Here is a 21434-nt window from a genome sequence, read left to right on the forward strand (position 1 = left end):
CACGGTTATACCCTCGACACGCATAGCCGTCTTCAGTGTCTTTTGAAGCTAAGGAAAATCTAGACCGATCACACACTGTATTACTAAATTTTAATAGTAAGTTATACGAAGCATAATATCTGAATCATTATTCATAAGACCATACGAATAGCTTATTGTTTACCGTTTACCGAAATATTACCATTTTTTAACATAGTAACCATAGCAAATGTTTTATAATATCTTTGCATATTTTGCTAATTGATAAGTAGGATATTTCAGATCTAATAAAATTTATTTAATACAAAATTTAATATATGAAACATCTTATTGTATAATAGTAAAATTTAACTACAATAGGAAACTAATTTTAAATTAGAAGAAAAAATTATTACATGTATAATCATAAATAATGCATAAGTAATGAAAATTAACACAAATTTATGAAGTAAACAAATAAATAAATATTTCTTACAAATTTCTCAATACATATCAAAACATCCAGTCAGACAAAACGCGCGCGTACAAAGAAAAAAGGAAATAAATTTAAAGGTTTGTCGTTCAACGTAATTATAAAGAGTCGAAGGTTAAATTAAGAGGATTAAATTAGATTAACTTATGTAAGAATATCCGATTGTTCGATGTTAATTATACTTACATATAAAATTAACTTCCATAAATGATGGGTATATATAATAATTCCATTTTTTTAAGTCTTTAGATCAATTTTAATATCAAATATAAATTATATATAATACAGAAAATATAAAGCAACAATTTTTGCTTTTATAATGATGAATGATGAATGCTGATAAAATAAAGAAGTATTACATAATTGCAGGAAATCTAACTTCTGTGAAAATTGAACGATGTTACCTTCCTTTTATCTTACAGATTAGTTTCTGGGTACTGATAGCACTTAAATAGCAACTCACCTATACGTTTGCACGCGCACCAATGAAACGTGTTGTTATCTCATATTCACATTGCGGAGGTCCAATGATTCAACATTTATTGTTAAATCACGTAACGCAAATCACGAATGAATACTATTGAAACGTTTCCGCTATTGACTTTCAATACTTAGAAAATGAACTTACGTTCATTGCTTCTTTAATAGCATAATAAAACCGATGTGAAAAAAGGGAAACACCTTTTGTTCCTCTATGATTGACAACCGCCCCTTGTGCATACATAACGTGCTTATCACGGTTAAGAATTTATGTCAACCGAAGTTTCGCACTTCTGAGTTTATTTTGGCATTATTGTAACTTGGCAACTAGACTGGTCGTACAAGGCTAAAAGAAGAACTCAACCTCAAACAGATAAATTACAAACAAAATTTTATTAAATATCATAAAATAGTGCAGATTATATTTAAAAAATAACTAATGGAAAAGAAGTTAAAATTCACGTTAACGACACTGCTTTGTTGTAATGGTCATCTAACTCTCTATATTTAAATTCATTCGGTAAGTACATAAACCAATGTTTTTATATAATTATAGATAGATCGCGAGCTTGATACCTTGTGTAAGAAATTGGTTTAATGACGAAAATTAATCGATTGCTTTCGATAGAAAATCGATAATTTCCTATCAAGCTAATATAAAATTTATTTAACAATTTCGATATCGAAAATTGCTATTATAATATGATTGTTATTATACATAATAGTATGTTATCGTCTGTTCTATTATCTATTACGTGATCACGGACCTACATACATCCGTGATATAACTCATGAAAAACTTAGAAGCTAGTCATTCTCGGTCGATTTCCTTTTAAATAAAGTATGAGTATTTCGTGAAACATCATGTGTACCAGTCCCCAAAGGACTTTCAGGTCACATTAGACTTGAAACTTAACAACTTGCTGTCGAAGGTTATGCCTTATAAATTCTTTGTTTTTAACAAATATAATGTACAACACAAATACACAATTATATATATACATATAAGCCTGGTATTATAAGGTTATTAGTATGTGATTATTTATTATAAATTTATTGTTTATATTATAATTGTAATAAATTTTAATTTTCATATAAAGAGAATTTTAAGAGCACGTTACAATTGATATCAAAATTAATAATTGAAAACTTCAATCGTAATATTGAATTTGTAGATAACCGTGATATTTAAGGACATGCGTAAGAGTTTAACCATTCATATCAACGATTACGCACCTAATTGTACAGATTCTAGTTAATTAACAAATATACGACATTTAGTAATGTAAGAATGTTGTATGATACACATACACTAATAATCATGACATATTGCATACTTAATCAATGACGTATACATACACCACATGCATTTCTATAGCTCCTAATTTACGTGCGTCTTGCATACTATATTTTAAGTAGTTATAAAGTAAATCTCATAAGCGTGTACAGCTAATGAGTTATAAAACAATACGCTAAAGAAAATTATTTTTAAATTCATATTTTTAGTAAGGTAAAATTACATATATACAAAAAAATTAGTAATATTTACATCTTCAATGATGAAAAGCTCAAGAAAAAAAGTGTATATATGCGTAATAATTAAACCGGGGATTGTTATACAAAATCCATATTATTAAAAATATAATTAAAAATACAGAAGATCGGTAAGAAATTGTTTTACCTACAGAGTACTATACAAAGTACTTTGAATATTTTATATATTTTTTCATATAATGTGCATTCTGTGTAATTTCGCACTTTCAAATTTTGTATAAATGCATAAAAATTCACAGTCTAATAGTAATGTAGGATTAACATAATAATACACGTAATAATAAGGTTGCGAGGAATGCAATGACGATTTTATCAAGTAGAACAACGCGTATGCGTATGTATATTCGGAATAACGATGTGAATGAAAATACGAGCGCAACAAATTATCCCACCTCAACTCAACGGAACTCTTCTTATGTCTAGAAGTGGTAACATCAGGGAGGGTAACCGCATGACGGCGCCACGAGAGCGTCGCGACGCGAGCTACGGTCGTCAGGCGGCGCCGGTCGTTCGTCACGAAACGAGGCGGGGTTGCAGGAGAAGTTCTCGTATGAAAGAAGGAAAGAGTCAGAGACAGAGGCAAATCGCGTGACGTGAACTCGAGTAAAAGAGAAAGAATCGAGAAGAATCGGGTGAACAAAACGGTGTAAGGTGTAAGGCATACACTGCGAAACTAGCGCCTCCGTTTGTACGCTCTATTCGTTATTTTCGTACCTTTCGGCTTATGAAAAAGAGAAAACCACGGGTCCCCGGAATTAAATGCCAACTTGTGTCAACGTATATCTCCTCGATTCTTTCGTCAATTACTCCCATCTTTCTTTTCTCTTTACGCACGCACTCTCTCGTTCTTTGCTACCTTCAATTTTACGTCCTTATACTAGTGTTTGTCATTCACGAAAATACACAAACTCCAAAACCTGTTACTACCAGTTCTCTGTGGTGATATCACGGTGTAGCAACAACAAAGTGACGACGAAAAAGAAGAAAAATCTCGTGTATGAAATTTATACATGACTGCATATGAACATCATGCGTGCTTTCTTTACATATGTACGTGTTATATCGTTACGAGGTATGATAGTGTCTCGTCGTAGGTCTCTTGTGACCCTATCAGTGACTAATTGAGCGTGCAAATTCAGCAACTTTATGGCTGGACAATGAGTCGATCAAGATAACAACCGCATACAGAAACATCAAGGAATCCTCTAAATTCTGCGAGGATTCTCTATCGCTGTCTCTGTTCTTATCGGCTCTCTTATGGGTATGCTCTACCTGATGTTTATTTCCATTCGAAATTTCATTTTACCATGAATTTCAATGTTTCATTTTGAAACTTTGAATTATGATGTTATCTGTCGATGTTTGCTTGTATATTATTTAGTGTTACCTACGCCTTTAATTACAAATACACGTGTCGTGCGCGTGTAGTGTACGCATAGAGCGCAAATCTATCGTGTGCGTAACCATGCACGCCGGTTTAGAATATCGTGTATGCAAAATTTCTGAGAAATGAATGAACAACGAGATATTAAATTTCATGTTTGCAAAGATATATACAACAGAGTATATAACAATTTGTTTATTATAATTTTATAATGTAATGTTAAATTCAATTTTGTTAAAATATCGCGGCTAATAAATGTTGTTAGTTTTGAACGAATGTATATGCAAAATATTTATTCATTCGAAATTTTATATGATCGAACTGTCAAATTTTTACTTGTATATACGTAAACACAGATGATTAATTAATTAAATGATGACATATTATTTATTAGAAAGACACTTTAACTGAATTTATTAGTCAATTAATTTTTTATAATTCATTTTTGTCCTAGATGTTCAATTTTTCGAATTTCTAAATTTTCTATATGTATGGGTATAAGATAAGATAAATTAATAATGTCATATGACACAAAGTAGCTCTTGAATTATTTCGATTAGTCGGTACACGCATATTAAAAATGTGACTAAAAGTGGACTCGATACATTATCAAAATTATTTTTTAAGTTCGTGTAAAAGCGAAATTAACCTACTTTGCCGATGCTTTCATACAGACGCGGATTATATTGTTATTATTCCACAGCTTAGATATTTATAAATTGTTATCTTCATTTTTCTTGAAAGATAACGCGTGATAGCATTTATTGCAACAAATATTATAATTAAACACTTTACATTTTTTCGATGAAACGATATCTTTGAAGAAATATTTATATTAATATAATTAAACGATTGATGGATATTTATTATAAGCATAAAATAATACAACAATTGTTATAATTCCCCTGCATTAATAAAATGAAGAAAATTATTATAAATGTTGTTTGAGCAATTATTAGATTTTTCAGAAATTACTTTAATCGATATTATTACTGTTAATTTCTTAGTAATATCTTATTTAAAAAACAAATATAAAATCATTGAATTAAAGTAATTCACAATTATGGTAATAAGTTAAGTCGAAAATGTTCAATACAATAAGTTTTGTAGCTTGTTATTATGTTACAATGTTTCTTTTGTGAATTATTATTATTATTGAAGCCTTCCCAAGCATCTTAGTTGTCAGGTAGTATACCGATAAAGATATGTGAAATTAGATATAAAAAACGTTATCCGGTGAGGAAAGTTCGATATTTGCGGTTGTTGCTTTCAATACTTTATCATAAAATGTTCGTTTTGATTGTTCAAATTGTCATTGAAATGAAAAATTTTCGCATGTTAAGATAATCATATTGGTAAAATATCATACATTAAATATGTAATTTTTAGTACGTTTTTTTGTATTTTTATTAATAATCGAGCATAATATAAAGTTTATATCAGAAAATATTTCCATGAATTAAAATCATATGCAATCTTTTTTTTTAATTATGTATATCAGAATAAAAATTATTTATTGTAATAATAATTGTTATTTTGTGTGTTTCTCGTAGTACAAATTTCGTCGGATGAGGCTTCAGATCCAAAGAATCCAGAACGAAATTAGAAGAAACGTAGAGCAACAACAAAGCTGTAAATCCAACATATAAATGGTATAATGACCGCAGTAGAGAAAATTGTACAAGAATCAGATGGATCAAACAATAGATGATGAGAAACTACATCAAATGATGCGTAACACGTTATGGCAGTTTCTGCATACAAAATTCAAAAGATCGTCCATATTTTGTAAGAACCCACTCGATAGAGTATAAATTCTTTATACGAATATATAGAAACGCATCGCTGCCTTTTGAGTAACCGATTCAAAGAGACATCGCAATGTCGAAAAACGCGCAACCGTTACGAAGCAAAACCGACTCGTAAAAAGAAAAAAAGACACGTTAGGATTTGCATTATTCAAAGAATATTCAAGATAATTACGATATTAAGTATGGATGAGATAAAGGTAGCGAACTTGGGCCAAGCGGCATCAGCCGCGTGCTCGATGGCTACGAATTTCTTGGCGCCAGTGAAAACCGAACGGCAGATCTACGAGAATTCGATGCTCGAGGACGATCCCAATGCCAATTCGGTGGTCTCAACTTCACAAGAGGACAGAACTGTACCAAGATGGGGTCCTAATCACAAGGGTGCTCAAGAATTAGCAAATCTTTATAGTACTGGTAATAATTTTAATAATTAATTTTTTCCTACGTAAACATTTTCAGCGATACTTCGATATTTATTAATATTTAAAACAATTTTGAATATATGTTATATATAAAAATATATTCGGTGGATTCAATTAATAATTTCATTATATTTAATATCAAATCTTGGAAAAGTATACATTAGCGGCACGTGTAAATACATTATATGTTTTCTGATTTTAATACTTGCCAAAATACCAGCTATATATCGGTCGCACCTTGGAATTCTCGAGTGTGAACTAAAATAAAGGGCAATCTAACAATACATATCTTTGTATCTATACAATAATTATAAAATCATTATTATGATACCACTCTCTATGTAAAGATTTTTTACATTTTGTAGTTAAAATAGTACACTGTTGAAATTTCGGTGATTAACGATGATTGATGATAATGTTTTTATTGCAGGGAAAAGAACGCAAGAGTGCATTTGTGTAGGCATCTGCATTACTCTCATCGTAGTTAATTCGATATTTATCCTTGTCAGATTACGATTAGAAAATTTGAGCTCGATAGCGATAGCAGCATTTTGTGGCATCGTTACGGCAGATTTTGGATCTGGATTAGTACATTGGGCTGCTGACACATGGGGCTCTGTGGAGCTTCCAGTTCTTGGAAAGGTAAATGCAGAAAACCATTGCACAAAATATACTTATTTACACGTTTAAGATTAATGTTTTCGTTGAATGATGAAAGTTATTAATAGATCATATCTATATATATTTATATATATATATATGCATTTAAAAAATTGTTATATATAAATATATATATGTATATATGTGTACTTCCAGAATTTTTTAAGACCATTTCGAGAGCACCACATTGATCCAACTAGCATAACAAGGCATGATTTTATAGAAACTAATGGTGACAATTTCATGGTCACAATTCCATTCCTTTACAAATTAACATGGGATTTCTTAACTCTCCCAGAATCAGAGATACAACAAAAATTTGTTTGGACCTGTTATTGGTTTCTACTTGCAATTTTTGTGGCAATGACTAATCAGGTAATTGAATATAATTTGTAGATATATATATCAGATAACTTCTTATATTTAAGAAACAAAGTACAAATTTTATATAAACTTCTTCAATTCTATCAAATTTAGTATTACCAGAGTGACATAGTAGCAATAACATAAAAGACTTTTTCCAGATACATAAATGGTCACATACATATTTTGGATTACCTTCTTGGGTTGTTTGGTTACAAGAACATAGAATTATATTGCCTAGAAAACATCATCGTGTGCATCATGTTGCGCCACATGAAACTTATTTCTGTATTACTACTGGATGGTTAAATTGGCCATTAGAACAACTTCGATTTTGGTATATTCTAGAAACTGTAATCGAAAAAGCTACTGGCTGTAAACCTAGGGCGGATGATTTGAAATGGGCACAAAAACGATCTTGAGAATTAATGTATTTTATTGTTCTATGCATTTTCACGGATAAAAAAAGAATTTAACAAAAAATGAAATTTTCCATGAACTTTGACTTCATGAAAAAATATAGAAAAAAATTTTGAATAGAACATGCTGGAAGAAAACTTAAATCTATACTGTATTTTTTTTTCTTATATTTAGCACTACGAGGCCTTTCCTACAAAATAGATAGCGTGATTAAAGACACTTAGTATTACTTAAATATGCTTTTGAAGTTTACACATTTATAATATATATAAACGCAATAATATAAATATATATGTATATACATTACGTAAGAGAAATGTGAGTATGAAATCATGTTTGTGTAAGTATAAATTATGAATTAACAATTGGCCTGATGAATTAAGCAATTCATACGTTTATGCACTGCACAATCATTACATAAATAGCACAAATTTGAAGCAAAGAGTATTAATTTAACATTTTATATAATAATTTATAAAGTATTAAGACTACAATCACAAAATACTGCAGTACATTGTGAATGAGAAGTGTCGTGTACTATATTTAAATTTTAAACACAATGTCCAGTGGCTATGAAATGAAACTGAGTGTTAAAAATAAAATGCATTGATATACACATGTATATAAGTATACGTGTGTATATATATGCATACTATATGTATTTGTATACATGTACACATATTTATGAATTAATTTAAAATTGTCGCTTACATTTGTTCGCGCATAAATCTAAACAGTGTAATTTTAAAGGAAAGATATAATTTAAATTAATTAATATGCTAATTTATAATAGCCTAAACTGCTGTCTAAGTACAATCAATTTCCCTGAACCCCAGAAAATTTTTGAACTACTAAAATTTAATAAAAAGCATTGATTTATAAAAACTTATTACTAAAAATGAATATTGTCAATTTAACTATTATCTATCTACGTAAATAATTTAATATCTTTTGTGTTTAGAAGGAAAACAAATTAGCTATTGTTCATTAATAAATCTATATACATTTTTTTATATATTACATTGTGTTCATAATCATTCAAATCGGCAATTTGATTTTAATCTTGATTTAAAAAGTTCGTCTACAATGTACACAGTCTGAGCTAAGATTTACTTAACAATATTATGAGACAATATATAAATAGTATAAAAAATAAAACATTGTTTATAAATTGAATGACGTCTTTGTTTGGTATAAAAATGATACTTTTTTTACCAATTATATTTCTTAGCTTGTGACAAATAATTCAACAGACATAAAAATTGTAAGGTGCTAAATATAAGTACAAGTTTTAGGTTCAGGGACCAATAAAAGAGTTAATTGCTCTTTGCAGCAGTTTTCTAAATTGGTTTGACTTGGATAGAGTATACTGATACTTAAGTAGTATGAGAAATTTGTGGAATCTTCATAAATACATATTATTAAAATTACGATAATTACCTTGATTTTTATATACATTTTTTCATTGACTACTATTTTGAATGGCTTGTGACTTTCAGTATACTTTATGCAGAGCTTGACCATGATGTATGTTCCTTACAAGCAAATCATTAGTAATGTCTTTTAAAGAAAATGATATTAGAGGACATTACGTTTATTATAAATATCGTACTTGTTATTGTTGTTGTTATTGTTATAGAAAAAAAGAAGTATAAACTTTTAACAAACTTGTCAAATAGCAATGCGTGCCAGAACTGATGCTTTTCTTTTTAATATAGATCTATTTAATAGTTACCTAATAACAACACAAAGCAAAATGAAACACAAAAATTATATTTTTTGCTAATAACTTAATTTTCTATGCAATATATATTTATGTCATTACTATTACTGCAAACTTTAATTACCTTTTGCGATATATAGTTTTTTAAAGATAAATTTTGAAATATGAGAATAGAACTGTACATTGTGTCGTCCATTTATGAAAATGTGAGAAAATGAAAAAATGGAGATTCATTATTTTACCATGAATGATTTGAGCGTTTAGTTATGTGTACTACTTGAATGTTAATTTGGAATTACAACTCACCATTCATCACAACGAAAAAAGAAAGACTACTGAAACATAAAACGTTATATATAAAGGCAGCATAGATGTATGATAATTACATAACTATTTTATTAATTTAATGATCGATATCGCAACACGAAATATTTTGATTAAAATAAAGTGTCTCGTTTTCACATTCCATAAGTCTAATTCTGTGAACATATTTATTGCATCAATATTCAATGAATTGAATATGTAGATATTTATTTACATTATATTTAATAACAATACCAAAAAATTAATGTTAATTTATGAAATAGTTCATTTGAACAATTCCTACATAGATTTATACAATTTTAATAACAGTCAATATACGATCAGCCTTATAACATAAAAACAAAGAATATTTTATTGAAAAATAATCTTAAGCTTTAATATTTTGAGGCTACATTCACTTTAGAAGTTAGTCTCTATTTTAAACAGTACATAGTACATAAGAAATTTACGCAAAATAAACTGAATTGAACGCTATAATAAATTTAAATACATTGTAAGAACTACTAGTATTAGTAATTTTGACTTTTCAGCAGCACATTTAGATGTAAATATATGTTATTAAGCTTAAATTTATAAAAAAGAAATATATAACGCATAGTTCAAACAAAAAATGAAATAAAGGCTGTAAATATATTGAATTTGATACATAGAGAACATTTATATCTAATTCTAATTGCAAAAATGCACATACCTATTTTCATATGATTATAAATTGAACACTTTTAATGGAATTACATTGTATCATTATTAAACACAATCTTTCACATTCAGTTTTATAATATTTTTAATAACTGATTTTTCGAGGAAGAAATAACAAAATGTAATTTCAACAAATATGCGTACATACATTCTGTTTTGCTCGATTTGGTGTAATAAAACTGCATTTAAAATTTGTTATACATATTAAAAATACACCATGCAATAGACTAAAACTGTTCTATTAATTTTTATGAATTACAATTGAATTATAAAAATACAAAAGAGCAAATTATTACTCTTAATTTTTTATATTTTTCGAAAAGCTGCTTCGCGATAAACAGAAATGTATGTATGTGTATATCTGTAGTATATATTCTGATATTGCAAATGTACATGAAATGCAATCAAAATAATAGAGCATCCAAAATTTCAAAAATATGCTTATATGCAGTTTTCTGGCTACAGTAACATGCATAAGTAGCGACTGAAACTGGAATTTGCATTTGCCTTATCTGCATGTGTTTAGTTAAAAAATTTTCTCTTAGTGAGATGGTAAATAAATAAATGAGGATAACATAAACAATGTATGAAGTTCATAATCAACTATAAAAAAACAAGCCTTACATAAGCTAGAAATAGTACTGTTCCATCATTAATATATAATGGTATCTCTGAAAATGTCAAAGTGATAGTTCAGTAACTTTACAAAAACCTGAATTAATATTTTGTACTAATGTTGTAAAGAAAAGAACATGCATCTTGTTTGATTATGACTTTGCAACGTTAGAATTTTTCATCTTTATGCTGTTATTAAAGTGTAAACATAAAGGAGAATATTATTAGAATGATATTAAAGAATATGACTCTCTAATAAAAACATTATCTTGTGATAATAAAAATTTTATATGTTTATAAATTATATAACAAAACTGCACACTAGGATTTAAATATTCATTGATGTCTGATAAACTTTTTAAATACCAATATATTGTATTACAAAACTTTATCCTGCAGAAAGAAGCAAATAATTGCTTAATAAATAACAAAATATTCATATATATTTGTGTCTTGCTGTCATTTTATATTTTTATTTCAGTGATACATCTTTTTCCAATTAATTATTAAGTTTTTAACAATAAATTATATCTAATAAACATTTCAAAATTTATGCAAGTGTACCAATCCTAAATGATATATTACACATTTAATATTTGGCACACATCTTATTAATAAAAATTTACTTTGAGAAATAACAAAAAGTTATTTAAAAATATGTAAAAACAAATATAAAAATAATTTATAAAAATTCTTAATTAATATTTTATTTTTATAAATGAAACACAATTATTGGATTCTAATTGTGAATTATTACATCCTATATAAATTGAGTTATTTATATTATAATTACAAATTGAAGGATAGAAATTAATTTGCTTCAATAAATATTTTTTGCATACTTATTATAATATTTTATTAAGTAATTCATATACGTAATACTATACCATAACTAAGATAAAATATAATTAGACAATGAATTTTTATTCATTTTTTGTAAAGCTAATTAAACAAATTAAATCTCAGTAGAAATTTATTTCTTCCACTAAATATCATAATAAGTTCTACACTTCGGATATTTCGTATATTTTTTGCATAATATGTGCAATATGTGCATTTTTGCAATTTTAAATTTCCTATAAATGCATAAAAATTCATTGTCTGAATATAACATCTCACATCTCACATCCAATACATAATAGAAAAAAGACGACTAAGAAAGATAATAATTTCATATTATCGTGATAACAAATTTAATCAGTTAAATAATATTTCTCGTAACTACTACTTGAGGGAAAAAGTTTTAATTTAGCAATTAGGGATTTAAATAAATTTCAAATTCTCTGTTCCTTCTGATAAAACAGTTTCTTAGGAGGCGGGCGTTACATCGACGTCACCGCAGATCGATAGCTTTACTCACGGTATGAATCTACAGTATCTTGAGAACAGTTCACGGTAATTCGTCATCCATTTCTCTAAACAGTTGGCAGGATTTGTGCGTGCGGTGTGCGCTAGTCTGCCGACGGCGTCCGTTCGTAGGAAAGAGAGAAGACATTGGAAGGAGCCCTTTTGTCAAATTAAAGGAAATCAAGTTCGGATTGAGAAGTAACTCTGATAGTCAGATAAAAGAGAAATCAAGAAAGTCCGGAGGTTAACAAGGTGATAGTTGAGCTGCGTTTTGGATTCTTTGACCTCTTGAACTCCCCGCGAGTTTTTTCTTCCCGCGAGGTGAATAACAGTGGTACATAGACGAACCCCTGACCCCTCCGCTGAAGCTTCGCGCCTCGGCGCCTAGACTATATTAGAAGAAAGGAAAAAGAAATTGCGGAAGCGGGGAGGTTAAGAGGACGGCCCGAAAGGGAGATCGCGCCGTCCATCACCATGAAGCTCGTTGACCACGTGGTGAGGAGCTTCAAGGTGGCCAAGGTTTTCCGTGAAAATTCCGATCGCATAAATAGCATCGATTTTTCACCAAACGGGGATACTTTGATCTCCTGCTCGGAAGATGACCAGATTGTGATATATGACTGTGAGAAAGGCACTCAGGTGCGTACAGTCAATTCCAAGAAATATGGTGTAGATTTAATCCATTTCACCCATGCAAAGAATACTGCGATACACAGCAGTACAAAAATTGATGACACCATCCGCTATCTAAGCTTGCATGATAATAAGTATATCAGATATTTCCCAGGTCATAGCAAGAAAGTTGTATCGTTATGTATCAGCCCTATAGAAGATACATTTCTTTCTGGATCTTTAGATAAATCATTAAGACTATGGGACTTACGTTCTCCTAATTGTCATGGTGTTATGAATGTTTCGGGACGTCCAGTTGCTGCATATGATCCAGAGGGTCTGATTTTCGCAGCAGGTGTCAATTCAGAGTTCTTGAAGCTATATGATCTACGCAGTTTCGACAAAGGGCCATTTGTTACATTTAAATTATCTCAAGAGAAGGAATGTGATTGGACAGGACTAAAGTTTAGTAGAGATGGTAAAACCATTTTGATCTCTACAAATGGCAGCACAATCCGTTTGATTGATGCCTTTCATGGTACTCCGCTACAAACATTTGCTGGTTATTTGAACAACAAAGGAATTGCAATTGAAGCCAGCTTTAGTCCTGATTCACAGTTTGTATTTAGTGGATCCACAGATGGGAGAGTGCATGTATGGAATGCTGAAACTGGATACAAAGTTTGTGTGCTTAATGGAGATCACCCTGCACCAGTTCAGTGTATTCAATTTAATCCTAAGTATATGATGTTAGCATCTGCCTGTACCAATATGGCATTTTGGTTGCCTACTGTTGACGAAAGTGCATAAAATCAATGCATCAAATACTGGGCAATGCTTGCTAGAATTTACCTAATTTTGTGCAAGAAGGAACTGAAAATGACATCGGTTCAAGGAGAAAATAACAATAGTTCTTGGGTATTTCAAATGAGCAGAAATTGCATTTACATTATGTACAAGGTTAACTAACCGACGTATGAGACGCCGGTGCTGGAACAAACCCAAGAAGCAGAAAAAATAGCTACAATATCCAGGAAATTGGCCCGCTTGGCTCATTGGCTTGCTTTGAGTATGTCATGCATGGTTTATGTATTTTGCCATCTTCATCTTCATCGTCATATACTCTGTGGCGCGATGAACGTGACCATCATAATACCTTGTCAATATTTAAAAATCGTGATACACCATCACTTCTCTTATTTCTCAAAGTATGCTACAAATATTGCTAGTATTTGAATATGTCATCTTGTGTACATAATTCCTTCTTGTGTACCTGCGTGTAGTAACGATACAGAATTATCTATACCATACAGACATCTGAACAGTTTGACCATACTTTGGTAAAACCAATAACTTCAATAATTATTTTGATTCACTGCACTAAAAAAGAAATTAACATATATTATATTACCAATAGAATGTATTTGTATAGATTTTTTAATTGAAACATTTTGATGTTATTCACTTGAAATAAGTTTGTACAGCACAAAAAAAGAAAAAAGAATGATAATTTTTTTATTAATATTTCGGAAACAAATCGAATTCTATATCTACTATATGAAATTTTACATTTTATTCTATGATACATAATTGGTTGATGAAAAGAAGAATTGTAGTCGCTGATATCGCGCATGGAGAAATTGTTGTAATCATATTGCATTAACACATATCTCAACAAATTGATTCATTAATTAAATTTGCTAGTGGCCGTCCGAAATCAGGGATATTTTTCGTAACCTTATTATGAACGGGCGTTCACTTGAAATTCAATGATTATACGACCTTGTTGCGCGCAAGAACGATAGAATATCGAGCTTATTTATTATGCGCAATAAACATGTGAAATGTCTTAAATAGACACTTCGTTGACGGCAGTAAAGTATCTCGTGTTTCTACTACTTCCATGCGATAAAGGTATAATAATTCTGAAAGTATACTGCCAACGTTGGCACTTATGTTATTGTATATGTATTATTCTAGATATGGTATCGTTTTTAATCTACATGCGTGGAACCGGCGGGCCGGGTGAGAAAACATTCGATGATGGTAGGAAGTGCAGTTAAGTCTAATCATTTTCACACAGTAGTTCGGTAAATTTTAATGTTTACATGTATGCGATAAAGCATTTTACTATAAGCCAACAGGTGCATTGGAATGAACAGGCAGCATTTTATTACAAATTAAAAAAAGAAAAAGATATAAAAAAGAAGAAAAAAAGTTCGACAATCCATCCTTTTAATATGATATAATTGTAGTTAAATGGCTGTTTTGTTTCATTCTATACGTATGTAAGTCCATACTTAATAAATTATCGAAATTGTATTGTTTGCTTAGGATAAAAAACTGAAGATATCGCGAAAACCGCGTCGAAAAGAATATCACACAAAATTGTATGACTTGTACTACATATTTACAACACTGCTCGTGCACATTCTGTCTGTTCGATTATATAGCCCTGCCTTCATCATACGTGTATATATCATTATATCCACAGTGTCCTCTAGAATTTCTAGATGTTTTCCTTAACATACCTTATGCAAGAGTAGATGATTGTATTATTCTATACGAAAAAAACGCATACGTATGCGTAACATGTATGATTGTGTTGCATATTTGAATATTGTCTATTGATTCTACAACGGTGTATGAGTGCGTGTACGAATGTCTCTTTGTATGTAATGTGTTCGCTTGTATATCTTCGAGGTCGGCGAGCTCTTGAATGCATTACTTGTGCGCCAATGCACGAGAGTTCCCACATCTTGTAAAATAGTATTTTTCTAAGTGGCGAAACAGTGTACGCAAAGATTGCGGTCTACGTCGAACATGCAAAAACAAAGAAATACGATTGTTATTTAAAAACGTGCATTGTGCGTAATTAACAAAAAAGAAGACGAATATACGCCGAATTTAATGAATCAGATCGAAGCAAAGATTTCATATGGCACCCGAAAGATAGACTCGAAGAAATCAAATCGTTTTGAAAGTACCACGATCGATCCACGTATATAGATTAAAATACTTTCATACTGCCAACTATAATTGAATAAATCCAAGCCCATGCCAAGAATAATCTCGAATACGAATTTCTGTAAATCGTTTAACATGCGAAACACTGTGTTCCCAAACGGAAAAAGCGACAACTTGTATATATTCTGGCAAGTTAACGACGGAACATTATCTAATCGATAAATTTACGTTCTTCCGTGAGCGGAGATGCGGAAATTGATCATTGATCGATTAGATTTTTCAATGGTTTTAAGTCTACTTCAATTTGTTTCCACGTTTAAAGCGTCAGTCAGGGGCATAAATAAACGGTTCTTTTTTCCTGAGATTGTACAAATCCTCGTAAAGTTGTATATATAAAAACAAAATAATATGATATTTTTTTTACAAACATCAGTCTTCATTTAGTGATTGTATATTTACATTTTATTGCCCACAACGGGGATGCACAATCTATAAAAGAAAAGGTAATATTGTACGAGCCAAGAACTTTTTATTGTTTAAACCATTTAGTTTAATTTTTGTCATATTTAACTATTTGAATGAAGTAAAAGAAATATTATTTCTAAACTATACAATATTACTCATTTACGCCTCTGTCATGACCATCGATTTATGCGGCCACTTAACATAGGGATTTAGAACTGAATTAAGATTAGGTGTATATCGTGTCAATCGAATGAATTTTAACAATTAAGGGAGCGTTTTATTAAAATGCACTTAAAAAAAGAAAGAAGACGCAAAAGTAAACAAAAGATACTAAATGTGATGATTCACTGAAGTAATTAATCTATGTTTAATTATTCTATATTTAGAAACATTTATTTTGAAACGTTCTAGCTTTTGAGAAATTTCTAAGTTCCTACGTTAAGTTTTGGTAATGGGATAACTGTCGACATGCGTGTTTTGTAGATGAAATGTAGTCATATTCAGTACTAATTTTTAATTGAATTTTACGTTATTCTGCGTAAGAGTTAAGCCGATTAATTAACACGTTATGCGTAATAGTGCATTGTAGATTCTTAGAGAACTAGGAACATATGAAAACAAACGTGTTGTCCTTATAAAATGGAAATTTCTGTTATGAGACTGCATCTTCTTCCATTGATGAATTAAAATATGCACACCTTTAACGCTTACATTTTAGCAGGAAATTAACTTTGGAAACTTTCTTTTTTTTTTATATCGTTCTGAAACATTTAAACGATTAACGATATTGAATTATTCTTGAATACTTGGAACATGTCTTGTGCATAGTAAATATGAAGAGATATTTTAGTATATTAAAAGAGAAAATCTTTTTACTTCCATATTATATGAAAATTGCAATAAAAATTAAAATAAGAATTCATTTTCTGTAAAGAAAGAAACAAAATGTTTTGTGATCGCATTTACCTATGTTCCAGTTCGCTAAGTCGAAACGACAATTAACACAGAATGATGAAATTTTCTTTCACTTTAAATGTAACAACATATCAGAGTGTTTATTAGGGAATTTTTATTGAACGAACATATTTTTAAGCGTAATTCACGAAAAAGAATCTTTGATGACAATGTTCAATTTATATATAACATTTATTGCGCAGATAAAAGATTTTTTTTTTTAATCAATTTAAATAGAACGCGTGAAAGTTTACTAAGAAAAACAAATTCTAATAAAACACTTTTTTTGTACATTAAAATTTGGTCTTATCATTTTATTTCTATGCTGATTTCTATTAACCGTTTTTAGAAACATAAATAAACCCTAACATAGAAAAACATAATTTCACATTTCTGTTGTATGTATACTTTGTATATTGTTTTATTGCTGGCTGATCATATCTATGTTACTTTGCAAAATCGTTAACAGTATGGTAATGTTGAATAGCAATTTTAATCGCTAAAATTACGTAACACGTACGTTAATGTAACATAATTACATCTCTACAGTAAAATCGATAGAATTTTTAGTAATTAAAGCTGTGCAAATATTGCTTAATATGGTATACGTGTAATTCCCTTTTTCATGCAATAAATTTATCACTTATGATATATAGCTGTTGATTATACATTTTGTTCAGACATAGTAAATATAAAGATGAGCTAATAATTTTTATACTTTTCAGTGCAGCATCGATCATATGTTTTGTTATGTTAAAATTATTTTCATTATGTTTCGTGATACTATTATTTCTTCGCAATATTTATAACAATATAAAAATGCGATATAAACGGGTGTATTATGATTTACAGTAATCGCAACATTCATAGATATTGTAAATTATAAGTCAGATTCTTATGAAATAAATTTAAATAAAATGGATAATACTTTGGAATTGAATTTTATTCTACTTAAAATAAAATTGTGTTTCTAAACATTTTTGTACAAAATTGATGTTATAAAGTAATATATGAATACTTTTCATTGTCACATTATATTATATTATATAAACAGATTTTTCATATAGTACGATGATTATTATAAAGTATATAAAAATATCAGACATATTGTATGAAATATACACAAATTATTGAAAAGAATTTTTTAAAGATAACATAACAAGCTGGCCTTTTAGAATTAATTTTATGATATAGTAAAAAATACAAAAGGTTTTATTTGTCTATTATCTGTATATGACAAAATCTTTTTATTTCCCCAAAAGTACTCTTGATATTAAATCTTGCTTCATCGTTTTTCATAGTTTTGGTATTATGGATTAAACATATTAAACAATCCAATCTTGAGAAGTTTCTTAATATCTTTTTACTATAATTCAATGTTATTGGGTATTGTTGATATTTGAATTAAAAATAAAATACCTATAGCAATTCCACCATGAAGTGGAATAACAGATTCTAAATATTTCATCTATATAATAAATAATTCATATTCAAATAATTCATCTATATTTAGCATTTAAAATATTTTTATTTGTAATTTTGATTAATGAATTCATATTGATCCTCCTACAGTCTCAAAACCATTCATAACCAAATCATAATGTAAAGTATTCTAACTCTAACCTATAAAGGAACAAATAAGTATTTCACTTATTAAAATAAGTATATAGGTATATATAAGTACTAAATTCGTTAATTAATTAACAAGAATACCTTCTTGATAAGACAGTGGATAGTGGATAGTCAATTTAAGAAAGTGAATTCTTTATAAGATATTGCATATCATCTGGATGAGGTATGAATAGATGATGCATGGTTTCTAATGATTAATGTTTATCAGTATTGAACAAAAATAAAGGAAATTCGGTGATCCATAATAATACATTCCTTGTACGAATTTTTTGATCTTTACTTTATAAGAAATTTGTAAATTCAAGATGTACTTTTCCCAATAATATCTACTGTAATTTAAATTTGATGTTAATATATATAATTGTTCGATGTTAATATATATATATTTAAATTAATGAATGTTGGAAACATAATAAATTAATATGTATTTACCATGCGAATATTTTCTCCACAAGTTAAAAACAGAACATCTCCTTATTTTAAATTTAATTCTTGTTGTATATTTCCTTCAATATTTGTTATTAAAAGTAATTTGTTAAGTATCTTTGGTAGAATTAGTTTGGAATTTTTAAGGATTTTTCTTCTATTTCATATCTCCAGTTCCCATGCATTCATTCCCTTGATCCTCTGGTCTTTTTAATGCTTTACTTTCTATGCTCAATTTACTTTTGAATCAATTTCTTAGCCATCTCTTGTAAGTCTTTTCTCTAAGATAAAAAATACCTATTTTTATTTTGTAGCCCTCATGTTCTGGTATAATGAACTGATTGGAACCATACAAATCTCTTAATATTAAAACTTTTAATTAATTCTTGAAAATTCTAACCAGCCACATAATGAACATTTCCTCCCATATTTTGAGTTCTTATTGAAGCAAAATTAACTGCTTTCGCATCTTCTTTTACCAACATTTGTCATTTATCACCTAAGTTATGTACACTTACATTCTCATTAAAGGATATCTTGTATTAAGCTGAAAAAAATTAATTTTTATTTTCATATAATTCAAATTATGTTGTATGAATTTAATATTTATTAACAGTTAATAAATATTTGCAGTTACTTTTCGATGATATAAGGCATTCACGAATAAAAATTTGATTAATGTAGGTACTTTTGATACGATGTAATTACAAAACATTTCTTTTGTAACAAATAAAATATAAAAATTATAAGTATATGTATATTGTAGTAAAGAATATTATTTATAGTTTGCACAACGAGACGAGCAGTGCTACTCGAATGTCACTAGTCAACAGCCAATAATGTTAGCTGCAGTAATCAAACTTTATTTATGTTGTTAAATAGTTTTCGTTACCTTATATTTGAAAATTAATTATTGAATGTATTTTTTATAAAAGTAAGATTATCGATTTTTTTACAACAAATATAATTATATGAAAAATTTGACTGTCTGGACTACACTATAACTACATTTTAGTTGGTTATCCTGACTATAATATAACTAAACATTTCGAACGGTTTGTTTTGATGTTGATCGTGCGATATTTAAATACACATCAAAGTGATAAAAAATGGTAAATTTAAAAATAATTAGATGAAAATTAAATTTTCATAGTTTATTATCTTCATTTACTTCACATTTGTATTTTTCAGTTACCTTTGTCGTTATTAAGAACTGCTCAAAACCATCCTATGGTTAGTTTCAAATATATATTTATAAAGTTATATTTCATATAATCTAGCAATATTAGTGCTTTCAATTAAATAATTTAATAATATGTTTTACAGCTAGTCGAACTTAAGAATGGAGAAACATATAATGGACATTTAGTTAGTTGTGATAGCTGGATGAATATTAATCTCAGAGAGGTTATATGTACATCCAGGGTACAATAACGATACATTTTTTCGAATTAATGAAATATTTCATAAATTATTTGTATAAAATTTTATTATATATAATGTAACATATATTATTTAGGATGGCGATAAATTTTGGAGAATGCCTGAATGCTATATTCGAGGTAGTACAATTAAGTATTTACGAATTCCTGATGAAGTCATAGATATGGTAAAAGAAGATGTACAAATGAAATCGAGGGGACGTGGAGAAATGAAAGGAAGAGGACAAAGTCAACGAGGTCGTGGTAGTGGAAGAGGTATAATCGTATATAATATATATGTAAATGTACATATATTAAATAGTATATACGTACATAAATATTTCTTTTATAGGAACTTTTGGTCGTGGTGGTAGAGGCCCTGCTGCTCTTGGTCGTGGTGGAGGTAATCAAGGAGGGAATAAATCTCAAAATAAAGCAAGAACCAAATGAAATTATGTTATCATTTTAGTTTACATAGCAAATCTTCAATTTTCTATTCTTTTTCTCAAAAATATTCATATAAAAAGTAAAATTATCACTTTTATTATTTAAGTAATTTTTACTAAGATGTATAAACATGCAAACTGAATACACAGCAATTTTTGTAACAAAAATCTATTAACAAAGTACAGCAAAAAATACATTTCTACAGTTTAATTATATTTAACTAATAATTCAATTAGGATAATATTAAATGTACTATA

The 21434-nt window shown here is 28.8% G+C and overlaps 3 protein-coding genes and 1 long non-coding RNA gene across 7 annotated transcripts; 3 read left to right on the forward strand and 1 right to left on the reverse strand.

The window, feature by feature from the left end:
• Nucleotides 1–2: 2 nt before the first annotated feature.
• Nucleotides 3–11190, forward strand: Kua (Plasmanylethanolamine desaturase Kua). Of its 3 annotated transcripts, none has more exons than XM_069121061.1 (5): nucleotides 3–96; nucleotides 5423–6094; nucleotides 6533–6744; nucleotides 6919–7137; nucleotides 7287–11190. In XM_069121061.1, exons 2-5 carry the CDS (start codon nucleotides 5863–5865, stop codon nucleotides 7545–7547), a joined length of 924 nt encoding a protein of 307 aa, XP_068977162.1. In that variant the 5' UTR covers nucleotides 3–96; nucleotides 5423–5862; the 3' UTR covers nucleotides 7548–11190. The 3 variants fall into 3 exon arrangements, with proteins under 3 accessions (XP_068977162.1, XP_068977163.1, XP_068977161.1); XM_069121062.1 differs by lacking the exon at nucleotides 3–96 and adding an exon at nucleotides 1246–1451; XM_069121060.1 differs by lacking the exon at nucleotides 3–96 and adding an exon at nucleotides 2917–3746.
• A 1101-nt stretch (nucleotides 11191–12291) lies between these two features.
• Wdr82 (WD repeat domain 82) lies at nucleotides 12292–17900 on the forward strand. Its single transcript, XM_069121001.1, has one exon. It carries the CDS (start codon nucleotides 12728–12730, stop codon nucleotides 13673–13675), a length of 948 nt encoding a protein of 315 aa, XP_068977102.1. The 5' UTR covers nucleotides 12292–12727; the 3' UTR covers nucleotides 13676–17900.
• A 330-nt stretch (nucleotides 17901–18230) lies between these two features.
• On the reverse strand, nucleotides 18231–20166 carry LOC138183686 (uncharacterized). 2 transcript variants are annotated; one of them, XR_011174120.1, is made up of 3 exons: nucleotides 19947–20140; nucleotides 19316–19856; nucleotides 18231–19212 (listed from the first exon to the last, which is right to left on the reverse strand). It is a non-coding gene; the product is annotated as an uncharacterized LOC138183686 (long non-coding RNA). The 2 variants fall into 2 exon arrangements; XR_011174119.1 differs by lacking the exon at nucleotides 18231–19212 and having other exon boundaries at nucleotides 19441–19856; nucleotides 19947–20166.
• Nucleotides 20167–20263: 97 nt separating this feature from the next.
• On the forward strand, nucleotides 20264–21373 carry LOC138183685 (U6 snRNA-associated Sm-like protein LSm4). The gene is made up of 5 exons (XM_069121002.1): nucleotides 20264–20421; nucleotides 20501–20542; nucleotides 20636–20734; nucleotides 20829–21006; nucleotides 21083–21373. Exons 1-5 carry the CDS (start codon nucleotides 20419–20421, stop codon nucleotides 21178–21180), a joined length of 420 nt encoding a protein of 139 aa, XP_068977103.1. The 5' UTR covers nucleotides 20264–20418; the 3' UTR covers nucleotides 21181–21373.
• Nucleotides 21374–21434: the final 61 nt, after the last annotated feature.

The sequence above is a fragment of the Bombus flavifrons genome, chromosome 9 (genome assembly GCF_040668555.2).
Source record: "Bombus flavifrons isolate JBK064 chromosome 9, iyBomFlav1_principal, whole genome shotgun sequence".
NCBI lineage: Eukaryota > Metazoa > Arthropoda > Insecta > Hymenoptera > Apidae > Bombus > Bombus flavifrons.

Bases quoted from the DNA above. Each gene is read 5' to 3' on its own strand.
- Kua (XM_069121061.1), top strand. From the start codon at position 5,863: ATGGATGAGATAAAGGTAGCGAACTTGGGCCAAGCGGCATCAGCCGCG. The intron at 6,095-6,532 runs GTAATAATTTTA...TTTTTATTGCAG, and splicing joins AGCAAATCTTTATAGTACTG to GGAAAAGAACGCAAGAGTGC. The intron at 7,138-7,286 runs GTAATTGAATAT...GACTTTTTCCAG, and splicing joins TTGTGGCAATGACTAATCAG to ATACATAAATGGTCACATAC.
- Wdr82 (XM_069121001.1), top strand. From the start codon at position 12,728: ATGAAGCTCGTTGACCACGTGGTGAGGAGCTTCAAGGTGGCCAAGGTT.
- LOC138183685 (XM_069121002.1), top strand. The intron at 20,735-20,828 runs GTACAATAACGA...TATATTATTTAG, and splicing joins AGGTTATATGTACATCCAGG to GATGGCGATAAATTTTGGAG. The intron at 21,007-21,082 runs GTATAATCGTAT...TTTCTTTTATAG, and splicing joins AGGTCGTGGTAGTGGAAGAG to GAACTTTTGGTCGTGGTGGT.